This window comes from Seriola lalandi, unplaced genomic scaffold, assembly GCF_002814215.2.
Source record: "Seriola lalandi dorsalis isolate HSWRI2012SDOR001 ecotype SW California unplaced genomic scaffold, Sedor1 jcf7180002054918, whole genome shotgun sequence".
NCBI classification, from domain to species: Eukaryota; Metazoa; Chordata; class Actinopteri; order Carangiformes; family Carangidae; genus Seriola; species Seriola lalandi.
Window position 1 is genome coordinate 487,181 of NW_019525470.1, and position 19,134 is coordinate 506,314.

The 19,134-nt window shown below is 39.9% G+C and overlaps 3 protein-coding genes across 3 annotated transcripts in view; 2 read left to right on the forward strand and 1 right to left on the reverse strand.

Moving 5' to 3' along the window:
- Window positions 1-4,723, reverse strand: part of LOC111673431 (zinc finger protein GLIS2-like) — a 30,917-nt gene extending 26,194 nt beyond the window's left edge. The window contains exon 1 of the mRNA XM_023431191.2: window positions 4,241-4,723. The gene's annotated coding sequence lies outside the window, so the exon portion shown is untranslated. The remainder of the gene's footprint in view (window positions 1-4,240) is intronic.
- Window positions 4,724-6,613: 1,890 nt separating this feature from the next.
- On the forward strand, window positions 6,614-11,351 carry LOC111673423 (uncharacterized). Its single transcript, XM_087169872.1, has 9 exons — window positions 6,614-6,686; window positions 6,965-7,279; window positions 7,361-7,594; window positions 7,706-7,810; window positions 8,579-8,797; window positions 9,074-9,415; window positions 10,115-10,372; window positions 10,534-10,627; window positions 10,747-11,351. The coding sequence occupies exons 1-9, from the start codon at window positions 6,632-6,634 to the stop codon at window positions 10,784-10,786; spliced, it is 1,662 nt and encodes a 553-aa protein (XP_087025998.1). The 5' UTR covers window positions 6,614-6,631; the 3' UTR covers window positions 10,787-11,351.
- A 2,681-nt stretch (window positions 11,352-14,032) lies between these two features.
- On the forward strand, window positions 14,033-18,347 carry LOC147817680 (uncharacterized). Its single transcript, XM_087169871.1, has 10 exons — window positions 14,033-14,110; window positions 14,399-14,698; window positions 14,773-15,006; window positions 15,089-15,193; window positions 15,292-15,507; window positions 16,343-16,678; window positions 17,060-17,317; window positions 17,597-17,690; window positions 17,813-17,876; window positions 17,968-18,347. Exons 1-10 carry the CDS (start codon window positions 14,056-14,058, stop codon window positions 18,052-18,054), a joined length of 1,749 nt encoding a protein of 582 aa, XP_087025997.1. The 5' UTR covers window positions 14,033-14,055; the 3' UTR covers window positions 18,055-18,347.
- Window positions 18,348-19,134: the final 787 nt, after the last annotated feature.

A 19,134-nucleotide genomic window follows, 5' to 3' on the forward strand; every position in this document is an offset into this window, starting at 1 on the left:
GGGGGGTTCTTTTTGTGTGTGTGCATGTCTGTGTGTTTACTGAACTGTGTCAGCATGTTGGCAAAGTTGATGCTATCTGTGCTCAAAGCATGTGTGTACATTTGTCTGTTTATTTGCAGATGTTGGCACAGATGCATGTGAGCTTTTGGCATGTAGGAATCAGAGGAGGAAGACAGAGAGAGGAGGTGAATAAGACATTCCTCAGATGGAGGAGAGGGGGGGGGGGATGCAGGGAGCCAGTGGTTAGTTAGTGGTTAGAAACTAAGAGGAGAAAAATGAATGTCTGGTCCAGGGCTGGGCCCAAAAACGATACCACAGCCAGCGAGCGAGCCAGAGGAGAGGAGAGGGGAGGAGAGGAGAGGAGGAGAGAGGAGAGGAGAGGAGAGGAGAGGAGAGGAGAGGAGAGGAGAGGAGAAAATAAAGTCGAAACGAGTTATGTAGAAGAGGAGAACCAGGGGAGGCCTCCTCCTCCTCCTCCACCACCACCACCACCACCTCCCACCCTCCTCCCATATGAGGCCTGCTAACTCCTGCCTGTGCCGCAGGGGAGAAAGAGGGGGAGTGGAGCTTTTATAGCTGGGCTGAACCCGCTGAACCCATCATGTACAAACAGCAGGGAAAGTAGGGAGACAACAGAGGGCCGAACCCAGCAGCCACATGGGGGGCTTCAGTGGGGGGCGTGGGGTGGGTGGGGTGGGGGTCCAGGTTGGGAGCACAGGATGGCTGGAGGTACGAGGAGGAGGAAGAGGAAGAGGAGGGTCATCACAGGTCCCCCTCTACTCCCCTTTCAGTTGCATAACAACAGTTTGGGTTTTCTTTCTTTCTTTCTTTCACTTACTTTACCTTCTTCTTTCTTTGGATATTTCACCTTGTATTTTATTTTGCCTTCGTTCTCCTCTTTCCTTCTTTCTTTTTCCCTTCCTCCTCCTCTTTTTTTCTTCCTGGATTCTGTCCTTCATGCTTTCTTGCTGCCATTGTTTCCTTCACTTTTTTCTTTCTTTTTTGCCAATTTTTCTTTTATCTTCTCCTTATTATCCCATTCGCCATTCTTTTTTCCTTCACTTCTTTTTCATGTTTTGTGATCACTTCTTTCATATCATATTCAATCCTATCTGCTGTCACTTTTTTTTTTTAAACCATTCCTTGCTTCCTTCATTCCTTCTGCCATTTTTCTTCCTTTACTTTTTTTCTTCCACATTCTTCCTCCTTATATTTTACTTTCTCCCAATCTTTGTTTTCTTTCATTTTCTCTTTCTTCTTCTATTATTCTCCCTCTTTACATCATCTCTCCTTCTTCCCATCATTCATTCGTTCTTCTATTGTTTACCTCCTTTGCTTTTTTATTTACTTATACTCCACTTTGTTACTCTCTTTTTTTTCTTTTTCTTCTTTCACTTTTTCAGGCATTTTACGTCTTTACTCCAGAATCCAGACGACAGTCGATTCCAACTGGGGACACTGCAGCTGGGTGTCACTGTAAAAACCTCTCAGTCATCAGGTCGCCGTTCATCCCTACCTCTCTTCCTTCACCCCTCAACTTTCTTTTTACTTTGTTTTGCCTCCTTTATTTCTTGGACTACCTCTTCTTCACCCATTTCTTTCTTTCTGTAACATTTTTCTTTCGCCTTTTCTTCATTTTTTCACTTTATTCACACTCTCACTCTACTGTTCTTATTTCCCCCATGCCCTTCAATCATTCTTCCTTTCTTCCCTCCTTCCTTTCTACATACACACTATTCTGATCACACACACACACACACACACACACACACACACACACACACACACACACACACATACAGTATGCCATATGTATGAGCAGCCTCCCACCCTGCAGCAGACAGTGTGGGTGGAGAGGGGGCTGCTAAGCAGACGCGCCCAACAACAACAGGAAAGGAGTTTGCTTGGCTCTGGGCCTTTTCTAAAATCCATCCATGAGCGTCGCTCCAACCTTTAGAGAACAGCATGATGCAACAAGCCTGCAACCTGCACATCACTGCCATCGCATGAAAACCTCATATTCTGAAAAACTCCTCGTCTCGACCACCATGATGCATCACAGAAAAATCACTAAGGAGTTTAAGTGGTGCTAGTGTGCTCATGGGTGACTCCCCAAAACCTGCCCTGCCTCTTGGGACCCCGTGGAGTTTAAGTTTAAGTGAAGCATGAAAATCAGTGCAGCTGGAGTTTCGGAAGTTTTACTAATGCAGAGGCGTATCATCCTATAGGGAGGATGAGGAGTCATGATTGGTGTCACGGGGGCAGACGACTTGTGGGATGTTATGACCCAAACTGCTGAGAGGAAAACAAGGGAAGCAAAGGTCTTGTCTCCACCCTTCTCCACTTGGTCCACGTGGTCAGAATGACCATGTCATACTCAAAGGTCCCACTTTGGATCAGAGCAAGATATACAAACTAAAACACTGTCCATTAATGCCACAGACAGATCCTGATACCTGAACAACAAAAAAGGTTGTTTGTAAGTGCAAAATATCCCAATATGGGAACTGAACAGCATCTGAAACCACTTCTCCACACATTTTTATTATTTTGGGGCTGCGCCTGACCTTTTTTTTTTTTTTTTACTTTTCGTAACCTTCAATCCAACAAAAACTATACTCAGCAACTGGCCAGGTGTACTGAGGTGAGAAAGTACATTAGGCAAGATTTTACCTTTTCTCCCACCCTCTCTTGTACAACTCCTATTACTTTTCTTGTATACAACTGACTACGACACTATAAATGCCTCCGAATGTGCCATTATCCCCATTTTTATGTTTCATTGCATCTATACCTCTCTGTAAGAACAAGCTTTTCTGTCTTCACACAGACTAGTTTATTTGAAGCAAAATGAAATGTATTTTCTGCTTCATTGTTCAACATATAAATTGTTTTAATCCAAGAACAAATATATAATTCTGTCACTTTGCAGGTGAGGACTATGTACAAGCCATATATATTCCTTCTTGTAATCAATACTGTGCCAGTATTTCATCACGTCTGCAGATATCTGGTCTTAATGTTTAAGTTTGTGACAAAAAAGACTCATTATCAGTTAAAATCAACATCGTGTTTTCACCAAGCAGAACTACATGTAAGGAGAATAACAGAGGGCCCAGAATAGCACCCTGAGGAACTCCATATCTGAGACGAGCTAGAGGAAGAGGAGCATAGAACTAGGGTTGCAAATAACAATTATTTTCATTATCAATGAATCAGTTGCTTATTTTCTCAACTGATTCTTTTGTCCATAAAATGTCAGAGAATAAATTTCCAAAATCCAAGGTGAGGTCTTCAAATGTTTTAGTCCAAAACTGTTGATATTGATAAAAGATTTTTAGTTACTATTATATAAGAAAAACAAAAGCAGCAAATTCTCACATTTAAGAAGCTAGAACCAGCAACTATTATATTATTTTCAACAATAAACAAATTATCAAAATTATTGCAGATTGACTCTTTTAATTGACTAATTTATCAATTAAATAATTGACTTATTTTAGTTTAAATGTAACACAACTGATTTACATGAGAATAATGTTATACATGCAATCATCTTCTACACACACAGAGGGGCAATATCATATCAGGACTTATCTTTTAACTAAATTTATCTACAGTTACAGTTTTGTCTTTGCAACAGGTTTATAAGTAGAATTACAGAGGGCCAAGGAAAGACACTTGGGGAACACCAAATATTGAAAAGATTTACACTACTATTGCATTTTAATTTTGTGGGAAAATAACTCTTTTGTCAACTTGTGCCCACCATTGACACTATGATATGTTCAAAAGTAAAAGGTACATTAAGCATTCATTATTTTTTAGTGGTTGTGGACCTAAACACTTGCACACAGATTCACTCAGATTACATCTTTTTCTACAATTCACCAATGCACACGCATACACAACATACACCATGTAGCATAAAACTACGATATTCAAAACAGTCTGACACCTTTTGGACCCCATCTCCAACAGACTTGTATATGAAAATGTAAATTCCTATTGCAGTTGTAATAGGATTTTATATAAAGGTTAAAATTATTAAGTCTCGACTGTAAATTTTAACATGGCCTGGTGATGTCATAGTAGATGTAAGAAAACTGAGAGCAACGTCAAACTCATGCCTGAGCAGCACCGACACATTAGGAACAGTAATATGAGTAGCAATAGAGGAACATAAAGGATTGATAGGATAAAGAGGACAAGCCAGCGGTTGAGTCTCGTTAGCATTTACCGTATAACAGCCTGTAGACAGTCAAACAGCCTCCTCTGCTCCCTGTAGTCTGCCTGAAGATGCTTTCGAGCCTCCAATAAACACAACTGAGGACACAGTTTACCAAAAATCAAGCGAGTTTGTCCGGCGTTTCCCGTACCATCTTCGATAAAATCATCAATTGACACCGGCTGGTTTCAAAATAAAAGAAATCGGTACAGTGAAAGCAAATCCTCCCACAGGGGATCGTTCAAGAGGGGGAAAAAATGCCTGTTTCGAGAGGTCAGTTTTCAGATCGAAAACCTTGTCCTGTGAATAGTTTTCTCTCAAAATGAAACTGACGTAAGCTAAAAAAAAAAAATTACTACTGAGGGGGGGAAAAAACTAAATGTCAGTCGCACGTGAGGGTGTAGGCTGCGATGTGAATGTCAAACCCGCCGCACAAAGGTAGAGGTTCTCCTGGAGGCGCATCGCTCGGTTGCGACGCTGGTCAACTGAGCTGCCGGAGCGGCGGAGAGGAGGGAAGAGGCTGTCTGAGTGGGAGTGAGAGAGAGAAGGGGGGGGGGGGGGGGGGGGTGAGAGACACTGGGAGAGAATGAGCGAGAGAGAGAGAGAGAGGTGGAGAGACACTGGGAAAGTGGAAGAGAGAGAGAGTGAGAGAGAGAAAAATGCCAGAATAGAGATCCAACCTCCAGCTGTTGACTCTCACGATAGTCTGAACTTGTGTGTGTGTGTGTGTGTGTGTGTGTGTGTGTGTGTGTGTGTGTGTGTGTGTGTGTGTGTGTGTGTGTGTTTAAAGTTTAAAGAGTACAGTAGGTTCACATTTTTCAAGTCTGCCTTGGACAATATACTCACACACACCCTATGCCCTAAAGAGTTATGAGTTACAGAGTTATGAGTTGTAATAAAAAAAACTCCAATTACTACCTCTAAATGCATTTAAAAGTTCTGCTGAAGTAGCTAAACTAAAACATCAAGCTTCAACATCAAGTGTGTATCTTTTTTTAGTTACAACCCTTTTAAGATCACAGCCACGGATCAATCTTTAAAACGTGAGTATTGCTTTAAGACAGACTTGAAAAAATGTGAAAAACTCCCACACAGGTGTTTTCACTTACTCTGGCTGATTAGCCAACAGGTGGAGGTTTGGTGGAGCAACGATGGGAATTATGTGAGGTTATCAGTACTCAGACCTTTTACTTAAGTCATATAAAAAAGTAAAAACACTCCAGTCCTGCATTCAAAACTCTACATGAATTATTATCAGCTAAACTAAAAGTACTTGGCCCCTTTTAATGCATTAATTTGTAAGCATTTTAATGGTGTAGCTACTTTATCAACTGTATATTTAGTTAGTTAGTTGAATCCAGTGACTTCCAGGGTCAGCTCCGTCAGATAAATGTGAGAGGTCCTGGGATGAGATAGGGGAGCAGAAAAAAATCTTTGCTTTTTTTGTGTGAAATATTGGATCTCATTGGGTCTCAACTTGTTATGTAAGTCATGTAAAAAGTTGGGTTAATCTCTCCTTGGTGGAGCTGCTAACTCACTGTCGCAATATTTTCTACAATGATCATTGAATAGACTTCAAATTGTAAGTTCCCACATAAAACCACTAGAGGGAGACAATGAACATCATTAGACAGCAGCAGGACTAAACGTAATGTCTTTTTAAACATTATGTTTTTTTTAAACATTATGTTTAAAAAGAGAATTATCTCATTGAAGTAGGGTAAGATTTGTCTCCATAACACTTTAAAGTCACTGAGAAATAGTGAAATCTTGCAGCAGTGAAAACTCCACCACACCACCAATCTTTGTTTTTTTTTATTTATTTAATTTATTTTTCACAACAAAACTTACAAATTATTTACTTATGCATATTATGAGAACTCACTTGCAATGACTTTAAAATGCATATTTTTAACACATAACACTCAGAGGGGTCTGAATACCTTCTGAATGCATCGTACAAAAACAGATATAAGGGTAACCATCCAGGACTATTAAGAGCTCGAGTTTCCTCTTCACAGGTTTAGCTCTGATCGAAAAACAAAACCACAAACACTTCTATCACTGACAGCCGTATAGCTCATGCTGCCACACCTGAACTTTAACACATCTCTGGGGAACAAACACTGCTGTCCAAGACTACATATTGCAACACAATACACTAGGTACATGTGTGTAAAAAAGTATTAATATAAATAGCCTCATTACCAAAAACAATAACGACATCAAGCGGAAGGAAGTGAGGTTTAGAGCTGCATGTTGTTTGTTCACCTCCACTGATCGAGTGTCCATTCTGTTTTGTTTGTTCCAAGTAAACTCATGTCGATTTTGACCAAAAGCTTTTTGGAATAATAATATAATACAATCTGTGTTCTGATTAGAAGCTGAGCGACTACAACAGCCATGATGCTGACTGGAATCAGACGTACGTTCGTGGTTTTCATCCTGTACATCTCAGGTATGGATGTCTGTTCATTTTATATCAATTATATATTACTATTAATATTAAATTGTAAGCAGATATACGGTTTATGTGATACATGAGAAGTAAAGGTCTACTGTAAAAACTAAACAAAAGAACAAACAGAAAATTATCATATTTTGTGTAGAAATTACAGTATTTATTTATTTTTAAAAAGCTGTTGAAATAAACTGTTTAAACTATTTATATATAATTGTTTATGCAGTTATTAACATAGAAAGACTCGTATTTATCCAAATGTTTTGTGATGAAAGCTTCTGCCAAAGGAATTTGGGGACAAGAAAGCAGCATCTGTGCTTTAAAAGGTTCATCAGTGAATCTACCCTGCTCATCAGAACATCCCACTTCCAGCATGAACTGGTATATTCCACACTGGGATGAGTATGAAATTGTTCAGAATAAGCTCTCGCCAGATGGAAATCGTGTGACATACAACATGTCTGAGGAGAGTAACTTCACTCTGACGATCAGTGATCTGAGAGAGAGTGATGAACATGTTTACTGCTGCAGAGAGCACACAGACAAACCAGAGCTCTGCTGGTCCGGTGGAACTAAGCTCCAAGTTGCAGGTACACTGTCTGTCAGTCACTCATTATAGCTCACAAGTAACATTAGGATATGAACATTAACCATATATACTGTCATCTCAGACCTGCAGGTAAAGGTGATTCCTGCCACAGAGGAAACGTCAGTGACACTGATGTGTAGAACCAGCTGTCCTCTGACTGAAAACCCTGCAGCCTACATCTGGTACAAGAACAGAAAGTATCTCTATCAGGACTCGTCTCCCTGGTACAGAGAGCTGGTCAGCAGCGAGGAAGCAGTCAGATACTCCTGTGCTATCAAAGGCTACGAGGATCACAGAGCCCCTGAAGTCTCTGTGGGTGAGTCACAACATCTAGCTCCTCATCACATTACAAAAAGTTTGGCTGAACTTCTGAAAACTGTGACCATGTTCACCAATAAAAATACTGAATCTCATTGTGTTTGTCCAGATTCGGTCACGTCCACCTGCTTCAGCGTGACTTATGCCAAAGGGAGAATGTGTTCTTATCAGCAGAAATCAGAGGATGAGCCCTGCTCCGTCACATATCCCAGAGGTGAAGTTTCGTATACACTCCACAAACACACCTCCAGTAGCCCCTCCCCCCCCACGGCTTCTGACAATGTAATCGTTCAAAACTGTCAATTAAGCATGCCAACTTCATGCAGCAGTTGGCCAAGTACATGGATGAGATAATTACTACTCCCAACAAAAATCACACCTTGGCTCTGTTCAGACCTGGCATTAACATGTGTCTTCAGTCATCCAATCACAAGTTGTCAGCTCTAACTACGTCAGTTCACACTTGGCTATAAAATACATCTACACATGCGTCTAGAGTGACCAAGTGTGATTGGATCTCACTTCCCTGCCAGTGTCAATGTGTTTGTGATAGAAAGAGAGAGAGAGAGCAGGGAAAGGAGGGGTTAATCAAATCAATGTCCTGTGCACAGCTCTACAATGAAATAAAGTTTTAGCCATTTGAATATTTTCAAGTCATTATGTAACTGTGGCTGGACTAAGACTGTGGCAGAGGATGTCAGTAGAGTAGGCGGCCCAGGAACGCATCACACTACTGAGAGGATGTGACCACGTGTGGCTCAGACCACCTCCGAATGAGGTCTGAGTGATCAGATCTCAAATGCTTCCTCAGTTGTGTCTTGGGTGCGTTCACACTTGTACTCAGAGCCGTTCACTTCTGATCCGATCACCAGAGACTGATCTACAAGACACCGGGAATCTAGATCATGCTATTATTATCATTATTATTATTATTATTATTGTTGTTGTTCACATTGTTCTATCTTTGCTTTATTCTCCACAGAAGTACGTGTTCAAAGGCAGAGCGCAGCAGGGGGATATGCTGTACTGAAGTGTACCACCAGCTGTCCCCTGTCTGACCCTCAAACTGCCTTTAGGTGGTACCAAGACGGACACACACTCATACACTCTGAGAGTCCACTGTTTGCAGTTTCCCGCTTTAATAATAAAAGATTATCCTGTGCTGTAAAAGGCCATGAAGATCTGCTCTCCGCCACCGTCTGTGAGTATAAATTATGGTCTGTTACAACTAACAAATTCTGACATTTTCTTTTCTGTCCATACCGTATTCCTAATGAAGTTTGTTTATTAAACAGTCTGTTATGTTACAGCTACCCCTGGATTAAACAGTGGAAAATTTTAAAAATATTTTATTGTGGACGTTAAATGAATATTCCTCCGTTCTGCCACAATCACTCAGTTCATGGTCGTTGTTGTCAGTTCAGATTCAAGCATTGACCATAATCATTTACTTCTGAGTTCCTCCTCTGTCTCTCAGGCGTTGAGGATGAGAGCTGCTGGAGTGTGAGTTACGTCAGCAGGAGGATCTGTGCTCTGCAGGGCTCCTCGGTGAACATCTCAAGTCAGTACTCGTACCTCCGCAACCAGCAGCCTACGTTTAAATATTGGTATAAACTCAAGCAAAGTGGTGAGGAAGACGCTCAAAACGGGATTGAGGCTGGAGGCCGTGTATCGTATCATGACAGGATGAATAATAACCACATCATGAGTATTAAAGAGCTGAGGAAGAAGGACTCAGCAGAATACACACTGAGACTCCGAGCAGGTTATGGAGAACAGAAACGGCTTGACGCACCTGGAGTGACTTTGGTTGTCACAGGTAATTCGCTCGTCCAAAACATGTATGCACCTATGGTTTCATCAAAATCTGACCAATTATCTAAGAGATGCCTTTTTTTTTGTTAAATAGTTTTTATGTTTAATAGTTAAATTATGGCTCACCGAGAGCCATGTCTTTCAGGATGGGTCTCAAGATGTCGGTCTGTCAGTCAGTTGGTCCAGACTGAAATATCTCATCAGCTACTGGAAGGCCAAGTTTTATTTTGGTCTGCCATCAAGTAACTCACAGAATTCACTGACGACAGCTGATATAACAGCTAGAAATGAGAGGCTGCTGCCTGAGTGTCTTTTACACTGCTCTAAGCTATAGAGAGAGAGAGAGAGAGAGAGAGAGAGAGAGAGAGAGAGAGAGAGAGGAGAGACTTGTTACCATTGGAAAATCAGCAAATTTCCAGTGTATTTGGCCAACTGGGGTAAATGAACAGTGTGACCAGATCATTTTTCACATTCACACACACTAATTTTCATTCGCATAAGCAGCAAAATTGCCACACTGCAGAACCCGGCTGTCATTAGGGAGAGGGTCTTTATTTTAGCCGCTAAAAATGCCTGGACTGGCCCTGATAGGATCAGCTTGAGATAACTCTAATTAAAATGTGTTCCTGATTGCAGGCCAGTTTCAAACTTCACATAATAGCGTCTCTTTTACACCTAGTGAGCAATCTGACGCATCTTTCAGGCCTGACAGTGACGATGACTCCCTCTGCAGTGGTGACAGAGGGCCAGAGAGTCACACTCACCTGCGGGACCACCTGTCCTCTCACTGAAGACTCAAACTACATTTGGTACTTGAACAGACGACCTCTGACCCCGCCAGAGACCCAAAAAAAACACCTGGTTCTGGACCCAGTCAGCAGTCACCATGCAGGAAACTACTCCTGTGCTGTTAAAACCCACGAACGCATCAGCTCATATGAAAAGACCCTCACCGTTCAGGGTGGGCATGGCTTTTGATATTATTAATATTAGATATTAGAAGCACTTTTGCATATGAAACTCACATCTTAACTGGAAATAACATACTGTGTACAACACCTATCTCCTTTTGTATTCTCCTAAAGTTTTGCCAACACAAATCTTACATCCATCTCTCTCCAGCTTTCTGGAATTCGATGGCGATCATTAATGCAGTAAGACTGACTGTTGCACTGCTGCTCCCGATTCCTCTACTTGTCTTCCACCTGTGGTTGAGGTAAAAGTCTTGACAGATTTCAATTTACATCCTTTCACTTTTACCAGCTTCTTATTACTGACGTGATGGGTGTCTTTTTAATTACACTTATTAGTATTTTATGACCAAAATGTATCTAGGAAGAAGAAAAAAACCTGGACCTCCGGCGCTGAGCCCTGATGACAAAGGTCAAAGGTGAGTACAGAATCTTAAAAGCTACAAACTGACATGTTTTCCTCTGTCAATCTCTGTTTACACTACTCTGCAGATTGACTTGCAATTTGAGAACAGCTCAGGTCCGGCCATGAATCCTGCAACTGCAGCACGGAGGAAACCAGAGAAGCAGAAGCCAGTAATGTCTACTTGCGTTTTGGGAACCGACACACGGCATTTTACTCATTCGCTCCTCTTCAGTTTGACCCCTTCTGACAGAGGAGTGCACTCTGCTGCATATTGTGCAACAAAATACAAAGATCACTGAGATCTTTGGTCATGCTTTTCGTGAGATGGACAGAAACACATCTCCCAATGAATATAAACACTTGTTCATTATGCTGGCTGTAATAACTTGCTTAGACTGTTGGTCATAACAGCTTTTTGAAGGCAATGATAAGTCTTCTGCCCCCAGGTGGTCAGAAAACAATAATGCAGCTTAAATACATCACCTTTTGTGAACAGTTTGCTTTCCTCTTGCTGTTGTATCAGCAATGTAATAAAAATGTAAAATAAACACATTTCTTTTGAATTTATGTCAGTTGATCAATTTAAGGAGCAAAGTGACCATGTATGTGAAGAACAGAATTCTGAGGCTCAAAAAAAGATAGATATAAAAATATCAAAGATAGTTGGTTTGCAAAAATCAACAGCTGGGTAGATTTAAAAAAAAAAAAAAAAAAAAGCAGGAGCACACAAAAACATTTAGAAAAATGGTAAACAAGTCTTGTGGAAGAGCAGAAAGCCTTTTGCATGGTGAAGAAAAATCCCTTTATGACTGCACAGCAAGTCAAGAATGCTCTCTGGGATGAAGGGTGGACATGTTTCCTTGACAAGCATAATGAGACGATATCATGACCATAATTGCAGCGGATTCACCACGAGATGCAAACCCCTGGTAAGCTTCAGAAACAGAAAGGCCAGCAAAACACGAACAGACAAAAAGAAACCAGTGGAGTTGTGGAACAAAGTTCTAAGGGCCGATGGATAGAAATCAACCTCCATCTAAATGATGGAAAGGAAAAAGCGCAGAGAAAAAAGAGAACAGCTCATGACCCGCAGCCACCACCTCATCTGTCATACATGTTGGTGGTTCTGTTGTGGCTCGGACATGTTTGGCTGCAGGGAGAACCGGCACACTGGCATTTATAGACGATTCCACATGTTGACGGAAGCAACGGGATGAATGCAGACGTAGACAAAGCACCAAAACTCAGTGGAACGAATACATCCAAAGCAACCAAGGAGCTTTTCAGCTGGACTATTCTTAACTGAGTCAATCACCTCATTCTGACTGAGCTGCGTTGCCTTTGCTGTAGACCACACTAAAGACAGAGAGCCCACAACAAGTAAGAGTGGAAGGTGGCTGCAGTGAAGAGCATCACCAGGGAAGATACAAAGCATCTAGAGTCTATGGGTGGAAGACTGCTTTTCTTTGACTTCATGTATATCCGTCCGATTACTTCTACCGCCGTGGGGTCCTGCACTGGGCCTTCAATGGTCAAATTCACATTCTGAAAGATGGGACAATAAAAATATGCTTTATACCTCACAGCAGCAAATTCAAGCATTTGGCACCAACAATCTCAATCTGCTCGGCGCATGATTACTACAGCAGGACTCACTGGTCACTTGAAAACCAAGTCCATCCTTCGCTCCTTTCTGATGAAACCAATCGATCACCTCCTCGTGCAGTTTGTTCTCTTTCCTCAGTTCATCAGCAGCTGCAGCAGCGATGAGATCATTCTGAATCGTGTGATGATGCAGGTTAGCGTCATACTCTGACAACAAGGAGATTAGCTCAAAGCAATTCCTACTGGTCCGCCCATAACACCATAAAGTGCAAAGTTTTACTGTTGCAGAAAAACTCAGCTCACGAGAACTGAACTCCATGTTGCGGGGTAAACTGGTCAGTTATTCATTAAGTAACATTAGGATATGAACATTAACCTTATACACTGTCATGTCAGACCTGCAGGTAAAGGTGAGGAACAGACAGTGACACTGATGTGTAGCACCAGCTGTCGTCTGACTCGAAACCCTGCAGCCTACATCTGGTGCAAGAACATACAGAGAGTTTCTCTATCAGGACTGATCTCCCTGGTACAGAGAACTCGTCAGCAGCGAGGAAGCAGTCAGATAATCCTGTGCTATCAAAAGTTAAAAGGATCTCAGAGTCAGTGAAGTTTTTTAGTCAACATTTAGTTTGATGAAATTTGTGGTTTACCACATCCACATACAGCCCACATATGAACTGACTCATGACTGGACTCTTTATACATCTAAAGGAAATGTATTTTGCTGATATGTTAGGCTACATGAATATGAAGCAACTGCAAACAGCTGCAAAAAAGTAAAATATGTCCATATATGGCAGAGTGAAGCACGTGAAGATGTAGATCAAGTACAAGAATCTTTTCTTAGAACTGTAGTCATGATATAAGAATACCGCTAGTATACTAACATATGTATAGATTTGAAAAGGTAAAAAAACAAAAAACAAATAGACTTTTTTAAAATTTTTGTTTTAGTTAAGTTTGCTTCAGTAACTCTGAGAAAAGTTTGAGATATTGCCTTTCAGTATTACCCCCGAAATGAACCTGTGTTGTTGAGGTTAATTCTAATATATATTTTGAGCTTCACGTACACGATGTATGAGTTCAATTATGAATCTTTTCTTTTTAGTGTTTTAATTTTGAGCCTTTGTTGCCATGGTGTTTCATCATTTCTCAACAAACATTTATTGTATTTTTAATTTAGAATCTTTACTATTATTATTTCTTGAATTACTTTAACTCTTATTATGATTTTTAACATGATTTTGATATTTTTCCCTCTTGGTGCTTTTTGCTGTACCTTTCACTTTGACACCATCACACCACATTGTCATACTTTTACAGAAAACATCAAAAAGAAAAAAATGGTGATTGTTAATCGAAAAGCTTTAAAGCGAGCATCTTATTACACTTATATTTCAATGATCAGTTTATCATTGAAAGAGGAAGGAAGAGATGTTTTGATATCACAGCTGCATGTTGCTGTTTGACTCCTACCCTCACTCTTACCACGAATCCACTCTGATCTCTTCAACCAAAGACTGTTGTCCACTTTCACTGGTGAGTTACATTTTTTTTGGTATTTTATGAATAGTCTTTATGCTGTCGTTCTGACAAATCAGATACAAATTATGTTATTAAATCAATTTTCTGATCAGAAACTGAAGGACTACAGCAGCCATGCTGTTGACACAAGCTGGATGTGTGTTTGTGGGTTTCATCCTGTTCATCTCAGGTATTCTATATCATTTACCCATTTTAATACATTCCTACTACATGATATGTACTGTATAATAGGTGTGATATAACTGTAATAAAAAACAAAGCAGGGAATGAACAATATTTTGCATAAACTGTAGGAGTGGTAATTTGAAAGAACTGATGACATTTGTGGAAACTACTGGAATAAGCTCTTCATCTTTCCTTAATCTTTTCTATATCATATCGTTGTGATAAGTAAACATTCAATAGTCATAAGATATACATCTGTTTAGATGTTTCCTAATAAAGTCTTCCATTACAGAGGTTCGGGGACAAGGAAAAAGCATTTGTGCTGTAAAAGGCTCATCAGTGGATCTGCTCTGCTCAGCTGAACATCCCACTTCAAGCATGAAGTGGTTCACCGTACACTGGAATCACTTTGAGTTTGTCCTGAATGAGCTCTCTACAGTTGGGAATGTAATGTACAACATTTCGGAAGAGAATAATTTAACGCTAACAATCAAACATCTGAGAGAGAGTGATGCAAAGTTTTACTGCTGCAGCGAAACTACTGAGGAAGCAGAACTCTGCTGGCGAAACAGAACAGAGCTCCTTGTCGCAGGTACAGTGGCTGCCTGTTATTCGTCAATTTAAGACGAAATATATCAATTCTTATTTTATAAATCATGTTCTCAGACCTGCAGGTAAAGGTGATTCCTGCCACAGAGGAACAGACAGTGACACTGATGTGTAGCACCAGCTGTCCTCTGACTGAAAACCCTGCAGCCTACATCTGGTACAAGAACAGAAAGCTTCTCTATCAGGACTGGTCTCCCTGGTACAGAGAGCTGGTCAGCAGTGAGGAAGCAGTCAGTTACTCCTGTGCCATCAAAGGCTACGAGGATCAAAGAGCCCCTGAAGTCTCTGTGGGTGAGTGATATTAAAAACCTCAACTCAACAACATGCAAATCTTACTATTATTAAATTCAACTATTCATGTATTCTTGTCCAGATTCTGTCACATCAACCTGCTTCAATGTGACCTATGCCAAAGGGAGAATGTGTTCTTATCAGAACAATTCAGAGGACGAGCCCTGCTCCTTCACATATCCCACAGGTTCAGCTTCGCCAAAACCTCCGCAGACATACTGACATACCTTTCAACCCCTACATCACAGCGAATGATGAAACTTGTATTTTCCCATCTCCCAACAGAGTTACAGGTTCAAAAGACTAAAATGAACAACCGTGTCATAATAACCTGTAACAGCAGCTGTCCTGCGGCTGACCCTCAAAATGCCTATGTGTGGTACTGGAACAAAGAACTATACACTGACTGTGAGAGTCAACACGTAACAGTGTTGGGCTCTTTTTATCAAGTCGTGTCTTGTGCTATAAAAGGCCATAAATATCTGCACTCTGACAACATATGTGAGTATGAGCCAACTTTTTTTTCTTTTATTTACTTGATATTAACACCAGTTTGAGGAGTTTCATCAAATATCATCTTTCAATTTCAAGTATTTAGAAATTAGAAAATCAAAAATTAAATATTCATAAAATATATGAAATATCATGATGTTAGTCAGTGCTCTGTGATTTGCTTATATTCTCACCTCATTAGATACTTATAGACTAATTCAAGCAGAGACTATCTGGCCTCTTAGCAACTTCAAATCTCACTTATGGCTGCTGCTTTTTTGTGATTTACAATTATTGCTGCAAGAATGTCTTTTTTTTTTTAAGGATATTACTTCCAATCTGTGTTGTCCCACACAAAAGAGCTCCCGGGTTTAAACCTGCACAGTCCAAAGGCATGCAGATGATGGTTATCTGTCTCCTAAAGATCCCATATCTTACACTTTCCTGTGTTTTATATGAAGTCATGATCCATAAGAAGATATATTTGTGGTTTTAAGTTCCAAAAACCATTTCAGTGTAGTTTTACATCTCCTCTCTCAGGCTTCTCTCTGGAGCTCTAGTAACAACAGGTCAGTGAGCCAATCAGAGGAGAGGAGGCTCTGATCCTCCTCCTTCTGATTGGCTCACTGACCTGTTCTCTAACTGGCAAGTCAAAACCACTTACTACATAATTAATTTTGTCAGTGTTTTATTATACAGGCTTATGTGTCCACAGCCATATTAAGTAAATGAGCACTGAGGACTTGCTTTCCAATTAAGTTGTTGTAAGAAAATAGGACGTGTACAAAAAAGATGAGACTGGTTAAATTTAGCTGCAACTAAAAGTCTTTCATCTATTTTCCAGGCCCAAAAGACAGTCACTGCTGGATCAGTAATTATGTCAGCAGGAGAATGTGTGCCCTGGAAGGTTTCTCAGTGAACATTTCAGTTCAATACTCACAATCCAAAGACGAACGTATCCCTGTGGAACCATGGTATAAAATAAATATACCTGGTGAGCACAATGTTGGAAATGGATCCATGGATCCTGGTCGTGTGGAGTATGATGACAACATAATAAACCTCCATATGTTGAGAATCACTAACCTGGAGAAGAGTGACTCGGGACTATACGTATTCAAAGATCAATACGGAAAAATTAAGAAGTCTGATTTATCTGGAGTGATTTTAGTTGTAACAGGTAATTCTTCATCTTAAAAGACCTGAATATCTTTCAGAATCTATTACTCCTTCACGCTGTGCCAGCAGATGTCTGAAGATGATACTCATTAATGTCTGTACAAGGCAATTAATGTCTGTCAACCAAACTGATTTTTTTTAAAACTAAAAAACTATGTGAGCATTAATATTGGCAGACATAAGCACACAACTAATATGGTTCAATTTTTTTTAATCTTTTCAAAAGTTGCCAGGAGCTTCTGGATGGGAGCCCTTGGATTCTGCTTGTTCTGTTGTTTCATTAAATCTGCATGTTATATGTTCTCTGAAATAAATGGTATTACAAAAGCTTAATCATACCTATTTTCTTTATAATTTAATGACCAATCTAATCACCTTTCAGGCCTGACAGTGACGATGACTCCCTCTGCAGTGGTGACACAGGGCCAGAGAGTCACACTCACTTGCGGTACCAGCTGTCCTCTCCCTGAAGACACAAACTACATGTGGTACTTGAACAGTCGACCTCTGACACCGCCAGGAAACCGAAACAAACACCTGGTTCTGGACCCAGTTGGCACTCAGCATGCAGGGAACTACTTCTGCAATGTCCCAACTCCCCACAACGTCAGCTCATCTGAACAGGCTCTCACTGTCATACGTGAGCATGGTTTTAAATACTTTGACATACATACATTTTCTTTGACATAAATTACATCAGTCACCCAACATGACTGTGATCCACCATCAAAAACAAACGTTTACTGTGACTCCATCCATTCACCAAGGACACTTCATTTACATTTAGTAGAAAAGAATGAAGCAGGCAGGCACTTAACTCCAGAGATTATGATTTCAGTAAAGGGCCAAAAAAGGTACAAAATAATGTTAATTGTTTTAAAATATGTTGCATTACTAACTCACATCTATCCCTGCCCAGCCCTGGCAAAATCAGTATCAATACTGAATGCAGTAAAACTGATTATTTTATTACTCATCCTGCCCGCTGTGTTTGTCCTCTACTGGTTGATGAGGTAAAAAAAAGCTCCTATTTCCATTTCTGTACTTTCATTTCCTGTGTTCAAAATCTTCTTGTTGACTAAATAAGTATGTTTTTAACATTAATAATTTTCATAACATAACAAAAAAAATCCAGGAAGAGGAAAACTCTGACCTCCACCACTGAACTAAGTGACGCAGACAAAGTACAAACTGGACAGGTGAGAACAAAACCAGAGACCTGGAAATTATTGTTTGTGTGTATCCATATATGTCCCCTCCGTCATCTGTTGTCTCTGCCCTTCGGTTTAGGACATGCTGTATGAGAGCATTGCACTCACGCCCATCAATCCTGCAACACCGACGGAACCAGCAGAGCAGCAGGAAGACACTGTGTAATCTCATCCTGGATTTCTAGATATCTGTGCAGGGTGCTTTGCAGAGTGCAGATAAAATGTCACACATGATTTGAGCACTGCAAAGAGTAGTTGCGAAACGACATTGCAAGTTTGTCATTGCTATTTATTTCCTGCCTTAACAACCACTGGGAACTACATAAAAGGCTCATATCTATTATAGATTCACATATCTGTTCATAAGGGCCTGTTGTGTGTTTATAACACTTATATTAGGTCAACTTTGTCAGATGCTCTTGTTAACTTTCTGTGAAACAAGGAGTGAAATGCTAACAGTACGTAGCATTTCACCATCGGAAAACAAATCTGCTTAGTTTTGCATCATAAATGTTTTCCGGTTATGAGTAAATCTTTTTCTTGTTATATTATAATTTTTAATGGAATATTTGTTTCATTATTACTTAATATTCTTGTTTGTTTTGCCTTTTTTGTTTAATAGTAATGTCTAATATAATTACAGGAAGGAAAATATTTTTTATATACTGAGTATAACTTTGTACAAGCCTCTTTGCTCCCTTGTTCCCTTCACCTTTATTTCTATTTTTTTATTATTGTATATCTTTTACCATGATGTATTAATTCTGAAGATAGATTAAAACTAATTTACAACAACAGACAGATTTCTTTTTTTTAATCTGAAACTGTTTTCAAAACCAAAGCCAATGTACCATCCAGGTGTCAAGTTGTCGCCCTTGCTGTTTGAGCTATCAGCTGTGGCAACTGACTGAATGTCCCTGGGTTTGGGGCATTATTATTGCAAATTAATCATTTAACATTATGTTGTTTGAATAAAGAAGAAGAAAAGAGCAAGTTTGTGTGTGTGCGGTCCTCCTCTTTCACATGTCAATTTTAGCAAAGATATTAATTTAATTTAATTAATCATTTTTAATGTATACATTAAAAAATGATTAATTAAATTAAATCCTTAATTAAATTAAATACCCATCCAGCTGGTGGCTGGTGGGATTGTGAAGGCATTAAATTGCACAAAGGTTTTTAAAAATATACTAATACTAATATTTATCTCGGTTAAACCTGCCGAAAAAAGAATTCATCTCTGTCT

Excerpts from the sequence above, each read along its gene's own strand:
- LOC147817680 (XM_087169871.1), top strand. The coding sequence starts at position 14,056 with ATGCTGTTGACACAAGCTGGATGTGTGTTTGTGGGTTTCATCCTGTTC. Across the intron at positions 14,699-14,772 it reads AACAGAGCTCCTTGTCGCAG|ACCTGCAGGTAAAGGTGATT; the intron begins GTACAGTGGCTG and ends TCATGTTCTCAG. Across the intron at positions 17,691-17,812 it reads GTCCTCTACTGGTTGATGAG|GAAGAGGAAAACTCTGACCT; the intron begins GTAAAAAAAAGC and ends AAAAAAATCCAG.
- LOC111673423 (XM_087169872.1), top strand. The coding sequence starts at position 6,632 with ATGATGCTGACTGGAATCAGACGTACGTTCGTGGTTTTCATCCTGTAC. Across the intron at positions 6,687-6,964 it reads TTTCATCCTGTACATCTCAG|CTTCTGCCAAAGGAATTTGG; the intron begins GTATGGATGTCT and ends TTGTGATGAAAG. Across the intron at positions 10,628-10,746 it reads GTCTTCCACCTGTGGTTGAG|GAAGAAGAAAAAAACCTGGA; the intron begins GTAAAAGTCTTG and ends AAATGTATCTAG.